The sequence below is a fragment of the Mirounga angustirostris genome, unplaced genomic scaffold (genome assembly GCF_029215605.1).
Source record: "Mirounga angustirostris isolate CCGP_5_RB_7025 unplaced genomic scaffold, mMirAng1.0.hap1 SCAF_1, whole genome shotgun sequence".
NCBI classification, from domain to species: domain Eukaryota; kingdom Metazoa; phylum Chordata; class Mammalia; order Carnivora; family Phocidae; genus Mirounga; species Mirounga angustirostris.
Genome location: NW_026991709.1, coordinates 91,530,174 through 91,545,866, shown reverse-complemented (window position 1 = coordinate 91,545,866; position 15,693 = coordinate 91,530,174). Strand labels below are relative to the sequence as shown.

The 15,693-nt window shown below is 33.9% G+C and overlaps 1 protein-coding gene across 6 annotated transcripts in view; it reads left to right on the top strand.

The window, feature by feature from the left end:
• Positions 1–15,693, top strand: part of ECT2 (epithelial cell transforming 2) — a 61,141-nt gene that overhangs the window by 2,267 nt on the left and 43,181 nt on the right. For 3 of the 6 annotated variants that reach the window (XM_045903369.3, XM_064585255.1, XM_064585240.1), the window contains exons 2-12: positions 1,068–1,219; positions 2,572–2,651; positions 2,760–2,852; positions 4,619–4,801; positions 6,218–6,307; positions 7,043–7,150; positions 8,336–8,409; positions 9,177–9,307; positions 9,448–9,563; positions 9,811–9,873; positions 11,204–11,426. In XM_045903369.3, coding sequence (XP_045759325.1) covers positions 1,090–1,219; positions 2,572–2,651; positions 2,760–2,852; positions 4,619–4,801; positions 6,218–6,307; positions 7,043–7,150; positions 8,336–8,409; positions 9,177–9,307; positions 9,448–9,563; positions 9,811–9,873; positions 11,204–11,426 — 1,291 coding nt within the window. In that variant the 5' untranslated portion in view covers positions 1,068–1,089. The remainder of the gene's footprint in view (positions 1–1,067; positions 1,220–2,571; positions 2,652–2,759; positions 2,853–4,618; positions 4,802–6,217; positions 6,308–7,042; positions 7,151–8,335; positions 8,410–9,176; positions 9,308–9,447; positions 9,564–9,810; positions 9,874–11,203; positions 11,427–15,693) is intronic. The other 3 variants (XM_064585247.1, XM_045903371.3, XM_045903370.3) reach the window with 3 other exon arrangements.

Here is a 15,693-nt window from a genome sequence, read left to right as displayed (position 1 = left end):
GAACCCATGTGTAATTGTCTTGTTATATCTTTTAAAGGAGAGATGATAGTAAAGTAATACGAAAATACAGATAAGAGAGCAATCTACTTGCATATGAGATATATAGAGACATCCACAGAGGATGAGTCAAGAGCAGTGGGTTGGGAGTTGAAAGATGTGCTGGGTGGAGAATTGAGTACTATTAAATGTAAGTAGGTGTGTGGAGTAAATAGTGATCTGTGTTTGAAAAATGCTGAGAAATACATTGTGGCTGGAGCATACAGTATATGTGGACTGCGGGAATTAAACAGGAGATGAGGTTAAAGAGTTAGGCTAGGACCAAACTGTAAACCTGATGGTGAATTTGGACTTGACCCTATAGGGAAGAGTGCTCATGGAAGTTCTTAAGCAAGGAAGTGATATGGTCACATTTGTTTTTAGGACCACAACCCAGGCAACAATGTAGAGAGTGATCTGAAGAAACTGATGATAAAGTTGTTTGGAGCTGTTGTATTTGACCAAGTGGCCACTGTGGCATTGACCATAGAGAAGTGGGGCCAGGTCTCAGCTCTTTCTTTCTAAAATTTGAAGCTGCTTTGGCAGTAAATTAATAATCAGAGCCAACTCTATGAGGTCCCAGATACTTGAGATAGGATTGATAGGAATTTGGGGGAGGCAAAATAAAGTAGAGGAAAGGGTAAGGATAGATATAGTTTTTGACAGGGATTATTTGAGGGATGATGGTAGTATTGTAAATGAAGATAGGAAAATGGGTTGGTTGAGGGCAAGGGGTAGAGGAGGAGGGAGATAGAATATTTATGACTACCTTCTTGAATTTTCATTATATGTCAGGTAATGTTCTGAGTACTTTTCATACATTGTTATTTTTACTATATTCCTATGAGTCAGGTAGTAGTATATTTTACAGAAGGGGAAACAGGCTCAGAGAGCTTAATTGACATTTCTTTGGTTCAGTATTAAGAAAAATGAGTAATACTTTTTATAAATTCTAGATATAAAAGTAGAGCCTCTAATGCATGTTTTTGCCCAATGCTCATGTATTTTTATTCAAACTTTATTTTTTTCAGCCAACGTAGAAGAGTACTAACAATGGCTGACAGTAGTGTATTAACATCTACTACTGGGAGGACAAGCTTGGCAGACTCCTCTATTTTTGATTCTAAAGTTACTGAAATTTCTAAGGAAAATGTAGTTATTCGATCTGCTTCATATGTTGAAGGTAAACCTGTTAATCAACTTTAAAACACCAAATCACTATTTTAATCCTAAACTGACTAGGAATTTAGAATTTAACTGTAATACTGTTAAGCTAGAGTACGGTTATTCAGTAAATATTTGTTGACAGAATCTTTTATTCTTTGTAGTTTTTTTAAGTTTTTATTTCAATTCCAGTTAACATACAGTGTTATATTAGTTTCAGTTGTACAATATAGTAATTCAACACTTCTGTGTATCACTCTGTGCTCATCACCTATTTAACTCCCCCCACCCCCGCAGTACCATCAGTTTCTCTATTGTTACCCCGCAGTAACCATCAGTTTGTTCTCTATTAAGAGTCTGTTTCTTGCTTTGTCTCTCTCTCTCATTTTTTTTGCTTTGCTTGTTTTGTTTCTTAAATTTCACATGAGTGAAATTATATGGTATTTGTCTTTCTCTGACCAACTTAGTTCTCTTAGTAGTATACCCTCTAACACCATCCATGTTGTTGCAAATGGCAAGATTTCATTCTTTTTGTGGCTCAGTAATATTTCATTATATATACACCACATCTTCTTTATCCATTCACTAATTGATGATGGATACTTGGCTTCCATAATTTGGCTATTATAGATAATGCTGCTATAAACATAGTGGTACGTGTATCCATTTGAATTAGTGTTCTTGTATTCTTTGGGTAAATACCAGTAGTGCAATTGCTGGATCATAAGGTAGCTCTATTTTTAACTTTTTGAGGAACCTCCATACTGTTTTCCACAGTGGCTGTACCAGTTTGCATTCCCACCAATAGTGCACGAGGGTTCCTTTTCTCCACATCCTCACCAACACCTGTTGTTTCTTGTGTTGTTGATTTTAGCCATTTATACCGTATAGATTTTTGATTATTGTTTGGATTAATGCTTCTCAGCTTGAAGGAGAAAGCATCTTATTGTTGAATATTGCTTTTTCTGTGTGTGAGGGCAATCTAGCTGCAACACTGTTAGAATTTACCCAGTTATGACTGGTTAGGTGAAAAGCCACTTATTCCCTTAGCCACTATATAAATGGGTCTGTCCCGAAGTTGCGTGCACTGTTGAAGAGGATGGCTGTGCAAGATAGTGAATGCTTTTTTTGGTTAGGAGGAGTGCTAATGTTTGTATACTTTGTGGCAATTTGTTTTTTCTTTCTCTAAAGTGATAGATGGCCAAATTTTAAAAAATAAACTGAGAATTAAGTCATTTTAATTTTAGAGAAAGTTAGGAGTCTCCTCAAAGATGGAAAAACATGCCAGATGTAGCGAAAAGAGGGATTAAGAACTGTTGATTTTGATATTAGTACCTGATAAACATATTTAAACATTTTTAATTTTAATAGAAGAAATGCCTCAAATTGAAACGAGACTGATATTGGTTCAGGAAGCTGGAAAACAAGAAGAACTTATAAAAGCTTTAAAGGTATGGAATTTTAGCTTTTTTTTTTTTAAGAAAGGCTATCTTTCTTCCATCAGTGTTTAAGTAATTTTATAGTTTTCTTAATCTTATACTTAAGTCTCTTTTCCACAGACTATTAAAATAATGGAAGTCCCTGTTATAAAGATAAGAGAAAGTTGTCCTGGAAAGTCGGATGAAAAATTAATAAAAAGTGTTGTTAATATGGTAGGTCAAGCATTTCATTGCATGTGGCATGCTGCACTACTCTTGATTGTATTCTTAAATTCCACTTAACGGTGATCGGGCCTAAATTAGGCACAAGGTATATTTTGTGCACTCTGAAGCTAGATGAACAGAATCTTTTATATTTATTTAAAAAATTTGGGTGTTTCTGAAATCCCAAACTATGGTATATATTATAAGTAATGAACTTTTTACACTGTAATTTGGCATTGTTAAATTTAAAAGGCACACATATATTCACAAAGGTCTGATGTTTTTCTTTAAACCCTAGCTTCTTTTTTTCCCATTAATTTTATGTTTATTCCAAATTCTTGCTTTATTTCCAAAATTATAAATCACAGGGGCACCTGGGTGGCACAGTCGGTTAAGTGTCCAACTCTTGGTTTTGGCTCGGGTCATGTTCTCAGGGTGGTGGGATCCAGCCCTGGGTTGGGCTCCACGATTGTTATGGAGTCTCCTTAAGACTCCCCACCCCCCTGCCTGCTTGCTTGCACACACTCTCTCTCTCTCTCAAATAAAATCTTAAAAAATATAAATCACAATAATTTGACAGTCATCAGGGAATTTGTCTCAGCATATGAAATATATCTAATTCTATATACCAGCTGTATTAGTTTGTGAGGGCTGCCATAACAAAATACCGAGACTGGGTGGCTTAAACAACAGAAATGTATTTTCTCTAGGTTCTGGAGACTAGAAGTCCCAAGATCGAGGTGTTGTCAGGTTTGGTTTCTCTTCAGGTCTCTCTCCTTGGCTTGCAGATGGCCAGCACTTTTTTGTTGTGTCTTCACATGGCCCTTCTGGGCATGCACATCCCTGATAACTCTGTGTGTCTAAATTTCCTCTTCCCGTAAGTACACCAATTAGATTGGATTAGGGTCTACCTACGTGACCTCATTTAACCTTAATGACCTCTTAAAAGGCCCTGTCTTCAAATGCAGTCTCATTTTGAGGTATGAGGGTTAGGGCTTCAATGTGAATTTCGAGGATACACAGTTCAGCTCATCACATCAGCCTAGCAAATAAAGCCCAAACAATTTACTGACCTATTCAGGATTTTCTTTTAAATGGTTCTATTCTTTTTGCATAGGAGTCATACAGGTACTTAAATATGTTCATTCTTTTTCATAGATGTACATTATAAATTGTTAAACAGGAAAGCCTTTTTATATTCTACGTTTGCCACATAATAGCTACCTACGTGTTTCATATCTTTCTCTTATTTCCCTCATATATCCTGAAATGATTAAGTTAATCTATACCCTTTTTGTAGATACTAAGTGCCATAGTATTTTTTCTATTTCTATAAATCATTCTGAAGATGATTTATGCAGGAAGAACTGTTAAGTGTGGCATCATTTTCTTGGTGAGAATAAAAAGTAATAGTGGATATCGTTGTAATGCATCTTACTATCAAAATGTGTGTTCTCAAAAAAATCATTTTAATTTTATATGTGTATTAGATTTATAATGACTAAGTCATGTCCAAAGTTATGCCTTTATAATATTAATATTCAAAATTTAATATCAGTATAGATGGAGAAATGTATATATAAAAAAACAAATAGTAAAGAAATAAGGCTGTTCACTATTAAGTATAACGCTCATTGTGTGATTTAAAAGTTTACTACAAATATAAAAAAGTGTTGATAGTGAATTGATTTTTAGGTGTTATTTAGAGTTACATAAATTAACTTTGTAATCTATAAATAATTTTTATTTCTAATAACCACCTGAAAAAAATCAAGGAAATTAAAGTGCCCTTTGTAAAGATGGAATCACTGGAAGAATTTGAAAGTTTGGATTCTCCAGAATTTGAAAATGTATTCATAGTCATGAACTTCCAGGATTCTGTTTTTAATGAGTTACACAAGACTGATTATAGAATTATTGGACCACCAGTTATCTTAAACTGTGCCCAAAAAGGAGAGGTAAGAAAATAGACATTTATTATGACTTTCAAGGTTAAATTTTTATTAATGAATTTTGTGAAAATTCATAAGCAGAAACATCCTGTTAATTGTTGGGAGTGTGTAAGATTTAGAATAGGGATAGTATTGGCTACTCCAATATAGTTTTTAAAATCTTTCTATTGTAACTTTTAAGAGTGAAAGTCTAAGACTTTCGAAAGTTAAATAATGACAATTACATATTTGTGTGTATACATACACACATATATATCTTAATACCAGCAGTATCTTGGGAGAAATAATTTTTTAAACTTGGGTTCCAGAAATGTGTATATATATATATAAACTTATTTTCTTCCACAGAATAAGTACACATTTCCATTTTTATTTGTTACTGCATGGCTAAAATTAAAGAAATTATTTTAGCTTTTTTTTTATATTGGGTTGTAAATTTAAGTTTATTTGTTTGTTTATTTTAAGTAATCTCTACACTCGGTGTGGGGCTTGTACTCCCAACCCGTAGGTCAGAGGTTGCATGCTCTTCCAACTGAGCCAGCCAGGAGCCCCTGCTTTTTGTTTTTAAATAACATTTCAGTGTTAGAGTTGTAGTAGAGTTAGTCTGTATTCTTGGGTTTTGTTGCTATGTTTTGCCATTCTTATTAAACTTGCCTTATTAACTTAAAATTGTATAGGTCAATTTTGTGCTTCTTTTGTTATAGATACTTAGTAAGGTGCATGATAATCTTTAATTCTCTGTTTTGATTCAGAAGTGTTGCTTTCAAAAAACCAAGTAAACCTTTTAAAGACCAAAATTGTTAAATAATCTTGCATAATGTTGGGAACTATGTATCTATACTTATTTTTTTAACCATTCTTTTCCTATTATTTATATATATACATACATACACATATATATATACATACATACATATATATATCTATTTCTGTTGGTTAAATTATTTACTATTTCCATTTTTTTTAGCTCAAAAATTGGAATCATATTTGGTTCAAGTATATGTGTAATTTACATAGTGTTCATTATAAAATATTTTGAACTGTTTTAAATTGGAATTTTAATTGGAAACATTTACAATAGTGTATGGAGTCTGAAATTTTTCCTAGCACATAAAACTTTGAGTCAAAGTATATTTTAGAACTGAAAGTTTGCATATAAATATGTTTAATTTGCCAGTAGTAAAGTGTGTTTAGATTGTGTGTGTCAAATATAAATTGGGAGTTATGGGGGATTTTTGTATTATAAAACTTGTAATCTTTTTTTGCTATTTTTTTGTTGCATATGGAAAAATGCAAGACATCTTTGGATTGACAAAGTTGATTGGCAAGAGGGGGAAATATGCTTTAGCTTGAGAAAGATGTGTTCTGTTCTCTACTATAAAGAAAACTCACAGATTTAAAATTATTGTGTCCTTTATTTAGCCTTTGCCTTTTTCATGTCGTCCACTCTATTGTACAAGCATGATGAATCTAGTACTATGCTTTACTGGATTTAGGAAAAAAGAAGAACTAGTAAGTATTTTAAAACATTCTATTCAAGGAATATTTTTTCCAGCCAAATAAATTTAAATTGACATTTTTTGGGGGGTTAATTATATCATGGTTTTATTTCAAACATATTGAAGGAGAATTTATGAATATACTATTTTAAATTTTATGAAGAAACATTATGAAGAGCCTTGTAAAGAAACATTTTGTTTAGGCTGGCAGGCATATGAATTAAGAGAAAGACTTCATTACTATCTGATCTGTTTAAATTGTCTTTTTGTTAAGTATCATCAGCTACGTTATTTCAAGTTTTTGTTAATACATTGCAATTTTTTGTTATACAAGTCCAGGCTTAAAGTATATTCATTGCCCTAGAGAATTCATAGAAACTTTTCTGATTCATAAAATTTTCTGTGTTGGAGCTAATAGGGTAATACTGTAACTTTGTGGGCAGAATCTTGGTGTGATATAACCTGGTGTTGAAAAGAAGTCTTCTGTTTAGGATGCATGAAAGCCAGTTGTTTAATTAAGTTTTGTGTAATTATCTTTACTAGCTTATCTCTATGTATAATTTTGCCTGTGCTTGTTAGGCAATGAATCTTTAATTTTTTTTGACATAAAATTCCTATCTTTATAAAAATTCTTATATGTACCTTATAAATAAAAATTATTCAGTAGATTCTAAATGACTTCTAAACATAATTTAAAATTTTGTTCAAATTAATCATAAAGTTAATGTTCCCTAATTTTTCTTTTGAGGTCAGATTGGTGACATTGGTTCATCACATGGGTGGAGTTATTCGAAAAGACTTTAATTCAAAAGTTACACATTTGGTGGCAAATTGTACACAAGGAGAAAAATTCAGGGTATGTAAACGTGGGTGTATTTCAGTATAGCATTTTGGGGGGGTGGATTTAATAACAGTACTTTCATCCTATCTATTTCTCCCACAGTTTATTGAGGATCAGAAATTCCATTTTTGCTATATGTACATTTAGTAAAAATTTTAAATTATAGGAGTGTGGTCCTTTAGGTTTTAAGGAGGCAATGGAACCTGAGTTAGGTCTTGAAATAAGTAGGATTTGTGAATGAGTAGGATTGTGGAGTTTGGTAGATGGGTGACATTTCAGGCAGATGATTAATATTAGCAAAGGTTACTATAAGTGTTGGTGAATAAGGGGGTTAGGAAGTGTTGAGCAGATATTTCATTCTTGTCTAAATGGTATTAATAAGAACAAAGTTATGTTCTTATAAAATGGTTATAAGATTTAACTAGCGAAAACTATAAAAGAACAGGAGAAACTACTTTTACTAGAATTAAAATCTTAGTTTAAGACTGCACTTGAATATCTACAAAGAATTTATCACCTTGTTCCCACCCTCCATCAGGGTATTTATGTAACAAATGGTAATTTTGGGGTAATGTTGAATTCCTGGGAGGTATTCTTTCCAATTCATATCTTAGTTTTTCATGACTTAATCAGATATTTTCTTCTCTAGTCCTATCTTGGGAGTCAGTACTTCCAAGGAAGTAAAGATGGAGAAAGGAGAAATAGAAATATAATAAAATAAAGATGAACTTAGCTTCAGAGTTATGTTTATTTAAAATAAGGAAATGAGGGGCACCTGGGTGGCTCAGTCGTTAAGCGTCTGCCTTCGGCTCAGGTCATGATCCCAGAGTCCTGGGATCGAGCCTTGCATCGGGTTCCCTGCTCGGTGGGAAGCCTGCTTCTCCCTCTCCCACTCCCCCTGCTTGTGGTCCCTCTCTCGCTATGTTTCTGTCTGTCAAATAAATAAGTTAAATCTTTAAAAAATAAATAAATAAAATAAGGAAATGGTTTGGACATCATGGAACTTGTTCTAAATTATTTTAACCTAACTTGTATGATTGAAAGACAGTTTTTCTGTTAATTTTTCTTTATACTTTGTCAGAAAGCAGATGAATAATGATCTAAAACTGCAAAAAACAGTATGTATAAAATTGCTTAGAAATTCCATGAATGCAGTTATTTGAGGTGAAAATTTATTATAATTGATGTTTATATTTTTAGATTGCTGTGAGCCTGGGCACTCCAATTATGAAGTCAGAATGGATTTATAAAGCTTGGGAAAGGCGGAATGAACAGTAAGTGTTTAGAAATTCAGTAGTTCAAGGTGGCTCTGGCGTTACGGATAGCACATTGGACTTCTAGAAATTTAGTAGCTCATTATTTGAATTAAGTATGTTATGAATATAAACCCATGTGCCCAAAACCCTAAATTCATAGATAGTGTAGATAAAATGAATTTAGTCTTTGGATAGCCTAAGGAATAAAGTCTAGGAGGAGCAAAGTTATAAAAAATAAAAATAAAAAATTGAAAATTGAAAAGTATCTGTGATATCTTCAGACTTTACCTTGTGAAATAATTTTGATTATTGTTAACATTCTAAAACTATTACATAAAAACTTAATGCATCTGGATATTTAGATTGTTACACTTTTTTCACGGTGTTTGTCTAGTTACATTCTAAGTGGTGATTGCAATTCACAACCCGTTAAGCTTTCCAACCTCATAATTCCTTGCTCTTCTACTTCATCATTATTTAACATTTCATGAAACTACAGAACCCCTGGAATACATAGAAAATTTCATGTCCAGAGCAAGGATCTGAATCTTGTAAAGACTACTTGTGATCAAATTTTGTTAGAAGTTATTTCCGGGATGACTGAGGACACACCAATTCTTTTTTTTTTTTTTTTAACTGGATGTTTTTGTGAACATTTCAGGACTACATGTAAAATATTTTCAATAAATGGATTATGCTGAAAACCTTGAGAATTATTATAGATTTATAAATTGATATACTTACTGAACTTTAGCTGGTTTTAGAAGAGTATATTTTGTTTTTAGGGATTTCTGTGCATCAGTTGATGACTTCAGAAATGAATTTAAAGTTCCTCCATTTCAAGATTGCATTTTAAGTTTCTTGGGATTTTCGGATGAAGAAAAAACCAATATGGAAGAAATGACTAAAATGCAAGGTAGAATTTACTATAATTTAAAAGTTATATTTTTTCTCCCACTCTTGCTTTATCATCTCCTGGCAAATATGCCTCTTTAAAAATTCAGGTTTGGAGATAAATAGTTCGGCTTATTTATGCTTGCATGCATTTCTCTTTAGGAGGTAACTATTTACCCATTGGAGATGAAAGATGCACTCACCTTGTAGTTGAAGAGAATGTAGTAAAAGAACTTCCATTTGAACCTTCGAAGAAACTTTATGTTGTCAAGCAGGAGGCAAGTAATTCTAGAATAAGATTGGCTTTTTTTTAGATAGAATTTTATTTTTATTTTATTTTATTTTTTTATTTTAAGTAGGCTCCACACCCAATGCAGGGCTTGAACTAATGACCCCAGAATTAAGAGTTGCATGCTGTACCAACTGAGTCAGCTAGAAGCCCCAAGATTGGTTTTTTAAAAATATTACTAATTGCTTCTCTGATAAGATAAATTCTTAATTAATTTTTTCTTTCCTTTTACCTAGTGGTTCTGGGGAAGCATTCAAATGGATGCCCGAGCTGGAGAAACTATGTATTTATATGAAAAGGTATGCTTTTTTGTCCATTAGTCATTTGTTCTGTGCATTTGATTGTATAAAGATAACACTTCTGTTCGAAAACAGCGTGGGATAATTGGCATACCAGTCATCTTTAAGTCATGTTTAAGAGTTTGAGAATAATTGAACAGTTAGTTATTAAGTAATAGTTTGTGTAGATTTAAGTAAAACTATTCAGTGCAGAATTATTTTAATCTAATGTATGTCATTCTGTGCCACTTCGTAGTGATATTATTATGAACAGTAACATTCCTATCTTCAGAAACTTAGAACCTTAAGGGAAAGCTAGATATACAAACAACTATAGTGCAGAATATGTGCTATAGTTGAGTAATTATTTTAACTAGCCTCATTCTGAGAGACTCAGGCAGGACTGAAAAGAGTAAATAAATGTTGAGCCAACTTACGAGGCTAACCTTGTAAGGACATTCAAGTTAGACAACAGGTGAGAGATGGTGTGAAGCTTGAAAGTACATTGAAATAGCAAGTAGTTTAGTATGGCTTTAGAAAAGAGTGTGGGAAAGAAGGCCAACAAATAAAGCTTACGATTTAGGTAGAATCAAGTGGTTTTTAAAATGTTAAAGAATTTGGTAAGTATTGGGAGTCATTGAAGAATATTAAGGGGGGAGATGTCATTAGAAAAATGACTCTAGTAGTAGCTTGTAGGCAAGGAAAACGCAGCCTTCATGCTAGATTGGTGAAGAGTGGTATCATTCACCAAAACGTGGCATAAAGGTATAGAACCAGGCTTTAAGGGAGGATTTTCTTTAGTTGGAGATTTAATTTGAATGGAATATTGAAGATGAGGTGCAGGTTTATTGTATTACTATAAAACCTAGATAGGTACTATATTGTCTTCTGACGCTTTTGTTCTTAATATAAGATTCTTAACCATAAAGTTTAAAAACTACTTAAAATTTCAGGAGAGAGCTTTTAAAGCCAAGTGTTATTCAGCAAATATTGTAGAGCAATATGTCCGGGCACTGTGCTAAATGCTAAGGATACAGTGAACAAACTATGAATGGTCCCTGCCCTCCAGAGTTTATGGCCTAACGGGACTAGACAGTAAACAAGCTTACAAATGAATATGTAATGGTGATAGAGCTGTGAAGAAACAGAATGAGGTGCTTGGGGTTAGGCAATTACAGTGGTCCCTTTACTATTGTGTTTTATGAATCTTCTGAATTACCTGGCAGAGTGTGTAGTTGTAAAATTGTGCAAAATCCAGATTTTGTCAGACTTGTAAATATATTTTTCTTCTGTTCCTGTCTCAGTATAGAACCAAGGAAGTAAAATTGAGCTTTTGTGCTTTTGATTGCAGGCTAATACTCCTGAGCTCAAGAAATCAGTGTCACTGCTTTCTCTAAATACCCCAAACAGCAATCGCAAAAGACGTCGTTTAAAAGAGACACTTGCTCAGCTTTCAAGAGAGACAGACATGTCACCTTTTCCTCCCCGTAAGCGCCCATCAGCTGAACATTCCCTTTCTATAGGGTCACTCCTAGATATCTCCAACACACCAGAGTCTAGCATTAACTATGGAGGTAATTCACATTTTAAAAAATTGATCGTTAAAAGTTAGTGGAATGGAATAATTATTAGAATTTAGATAAATCACTACCACAGCGAATATGAAAGGTTCTGACTTTTATCACCTTTGTTCTAGCTGAGGAGAAGAGGCACATAAAAATGCTTCCATTTAATAATTGCTTACTATATGCTAAGTGTTTTCTGTATATTATTTGTATATCGCTCTAGAAAATGGAAGAGCTGTTCAAAGAGCAGATTCTTAACATTAGCAAAACAAGATCACAGAAGGTGTCACATGAGTTATGGAGAAAATAGGTACGATGAAATCAGTGGAGGGTGAGCTCAGTTTGTTCTCCAATGATACAGGGAGGCTCTATAATTAACTCTACTCTCTTGATCATCAATTTTTCCCTCTATTTTTGTTTTTTAATCTGCACACAAATATGTTGTGTTTTTTAGAGTTAAGAAATAATCAAAACCTCTTGACCCCATGACACTCTACTTACTATTTCATTTCTCTCTTTCCTTTTACATGAGTACTCTTCAAAGAATTACCTTGATCTGTTGTGTCATTTCCTTGCTTTTCATTGTCTTCTCCAACCATTCCAATTGAACTTAAGCCCCTACTGCATGAAATTGCTCTTGCTGAGGAGACTGACAGTTTTGTTTTGTTTGTTTTTTTTTTTTAAAGATTTTATTTATTTATTTGAGAGAGAGAGAGGCGTGCTGGGGGAGGGGGCAGAGGGACAAGCAGAATCCCCACTGAGCCTGGAGCCTGATGTGGGGCTCATTCTCAGGACCCTGAGATCATGACCTTAGCTGAAGTCAGACGTTTAACCAACTGAGCCACCCAGCTGCCCGGTGACTGACAGTTTTTATGCAGTCAGCAGCATCTAACACATGAATAGCTATTTCTTCCTGGAGATAATTTTTTTCTCTTAGCTTTTGTACCTCATTTCTCATTCTCCTTTGCCTAACTTCTCCAATTCTAACTGTCGAATATTATTCCTGAGTCATTTCTTCTCTACTGTATTCTCCCACAGTAGTCTCATTTAATTCCATGGCTTTAGAAACATTCATATGCTGTTAACTCCCCAGTGTGTCTTCTTCCCTGTCTAACTACATACTTAATACCTACTTGTCCATGTCTAATACATATCTTAAACCTAATATAATCAAATTAGAACTCTTGATTTTGATTCTCTCTACCACTCTCAACTCTACTCCTTTATCAGCCTTTTCTATAAAATGGATCTCTCTTAGATGATTATGTTGGTCTCCTAAATGGTTTCTCTATATTCATTTTTGCCTTTTTTGTTAAGTTTGTTTATTTATTTTTATTTATTTTTTTTAAGATTTTATTTATTTATTTATTTTTTATTGTTTTTTTTAAAGATTTTATTTATTTATTTGACAGAGAGAGACACAGCGAGAGAGGGAACACAAGCAGGGGGAGTAGAAGAGGGAGAAGCAGGCTTCCTGCAGAGCAGGGAGCCCGATGCGGGGCTCGATCCCAGGACCCTGGGATCATGACCTGAGCCGAAGGCAGATGCTTAACGACTGAGCCACCCAGGCGCCCCAAGATTTTATTTATTTATTTGACAGAGAGATAGAGAGCACAACTGGCAGAGCGGCGGGCACAGTGAGAAGGAGAAGCAGGCTCCCCGCTGAGCAGAGAGCCTGATGTGGGGCTCGATCCCAGGACACTGGGATCATGATCTGAGCTGAAGGCAGACACTTAACCTACTGAGCCACCCAGGTGTCCCAGTTTGTTTATTTATTTAAGAAATCTCTATACCCAATGTGGGGATTTAGCTCACAACCCTGAGATTAAGAGTCACATGCTCCTCCAACTGAGTCAGCCAGGTGCCCCCATTTTTGCCTTTCTGTATGAGCACTTCGGTCTCTAAAATACATATAAATTAAATCATGCCAGTCCTGTGCTTGAAGTCATTCAGTGGATTTGTATTACCATAGCTTTCAAGTTCCTATGTGATCCTTTCTCACCTACGTCCAACCTCATATGACGATATCATGCTCTCCTGTAATACTCTAAGCTTTAGTCACACTATCTCTGTTATTCTTTGGATATTTCCGCTACATTCATACCTCTGGAACTTTATACTTGACCTCTTTGCCTTAAAGAAATCTTACTGGGCTTTCTGCAAAGTTAAGTCCCTGTTCCAGCACTTCTCACTAAACCATTACCTGGTTGTGTCTTCAGTAGTAGTTATCATTGTTAGAAATTATATTTTTTTATTTGTTTCACCAGAATGTAAGCTTTAAGAAAACAAGAACCTTATCTAATCCTTTGCTTTGTTCTCAGTGCCTAGTACAGAGTAGGTACTTACTAAATATTCTTGTGTCAAATTATAGAAGGCCCAGAAAACTGAGGTGGAGTTGAGAAATGAGGGGAGCAAGAATATAAATACCATACAAATTCACATTTTAAGGGATAGTGAATAGGTCAGTTTGCTTATGAGAATGGGGGGGTAATAATTAAATTCGAAAGGTTAATTGGGGCCTAATATTCAAGGACTTTGAAATCAGACTGGTATGTCTGAACTGCATATTGTCATCAACAAGGAACTTTAGAAACTATTGAGCAGTAGAGTAATTGGTTGAGTAGGTAATTTGTAGTGGATTATTCTGAAGAATGATTAAAAGAAGACAGTTCAGAGATGGCCAGACCATGAAGTAATCTACAGTGGCTTGGGCCACAAGATGATAAAGCCCTGAACCAGGGTTGCTAATGGTTGGAAAGGAAAGTAGGAAGCACTGTGGAGATACTGATGGAATGGAGTGACAGGAAGGGAATAAGAGATGACAGCAGAGTATTAAAATAGAAGAAATGTTACCTTGGCGAAAATAGGAAGTCCATATTTTGGAGGAAGATAGTGTAGTTTTAGAGACTATTCAGGTTAAATTGAGGTACACATGCCCAGTGGGTATTTGGAAAAACTGAACTTGGTGCTTGGGTGGAAAGATTATGATTAGATCCATAGGTGAGAATTTATTGGTTCCATAATTGTGATGGACATACTGGGCATAAAATGGTAAGAACTGATCATAAAGGACTGAAGCTTGAATATGCAGTTTAGGGGATAGGAGAAGAAAATAGACATAACAACTATTCTATTAGGTACTCTATATAGAATCCTCAGTTTGTAGATCACTTTGTAAACACAGTAATTAAATTGAGTCAATATATGTCAGATTTTTCCTCTTGACATATGCAATGGCAGAAGCTCTTGGGTCTGGAGAGTAGTCTGAAATAATGTACAAGTGGGAAAATCTTTGGTCTGTTAGCTTTAGAAAGCATTCAAACTCCATTGTATACATCATTATTTTAATATTTAAAGTTATCATTGAGTAAAATTGATATGCTGGGTCTATATATTGTTTTTTCATGTCATTATATATTGTACATTTGTTTTCCTATTTAAAAACTTGCCATTAGGAGATTCTGTACATTATGTTAAAGTACTTTAACCATATCTATAGGAAGAAAGTGTATCTTAAGCTTTTATGAAAGCTTATGATTTCATTTTTTTGAAATACATATAAAGGATACTAATGTGTCCTCCCACTTTGTGTTGGACTGGATGTTTTATATTATGTTAAAAACTAACAGAATTTGCAGTTGTATGTTTTGTTGAGGAAGGCTTCCTCTATATATTAATGATAAGTTTTCTGTTACTATGTAATCATAACCTTTTTATCCTTAAACTTAAATATTTTTATATAGTTTTTCATTTTATTATTTGAGCTTTTTATTTTGAAATAATTTCAGATTGCAAAAAGCTGCAAAATAGTACAGAGATTCCAGTACTCTTCTCAGAATTCCCAAATGGAAATACTCTGCCATGTTTGCTTTAGCATTCATTCATTCTGTCTCTTTGTCTATATGCACACGTATTCTGCACTGTTGGAGACTAAGTTGCAGATAAGATGTGCCTTTTCTTCTAAATACTTAAATGTGTATTTCCCAAAATAGAGGGACATTTCTTGTACCACTACAGTAGAGGTATTGTAATTAGGAAATTGACATTAATAGTATGACCGACTCTTAATTTTAATCAGTTGTTCTGCTAATACCCTTTTTAGGAAAAGAAAAAAGTTTTTTTTTTTTCTGGTCTAAGGTCCAATCCAGGATCATATGTTGTTATCTCTCTTTAGTGTCTTCTAATCTGGAATAGTTTCTCAACTTTGTTTTTAGTGACCTTGACATTTTTGAAGAGTACACGCCAGTTATTTAGTATAATATCTGTCAGTTTGGAG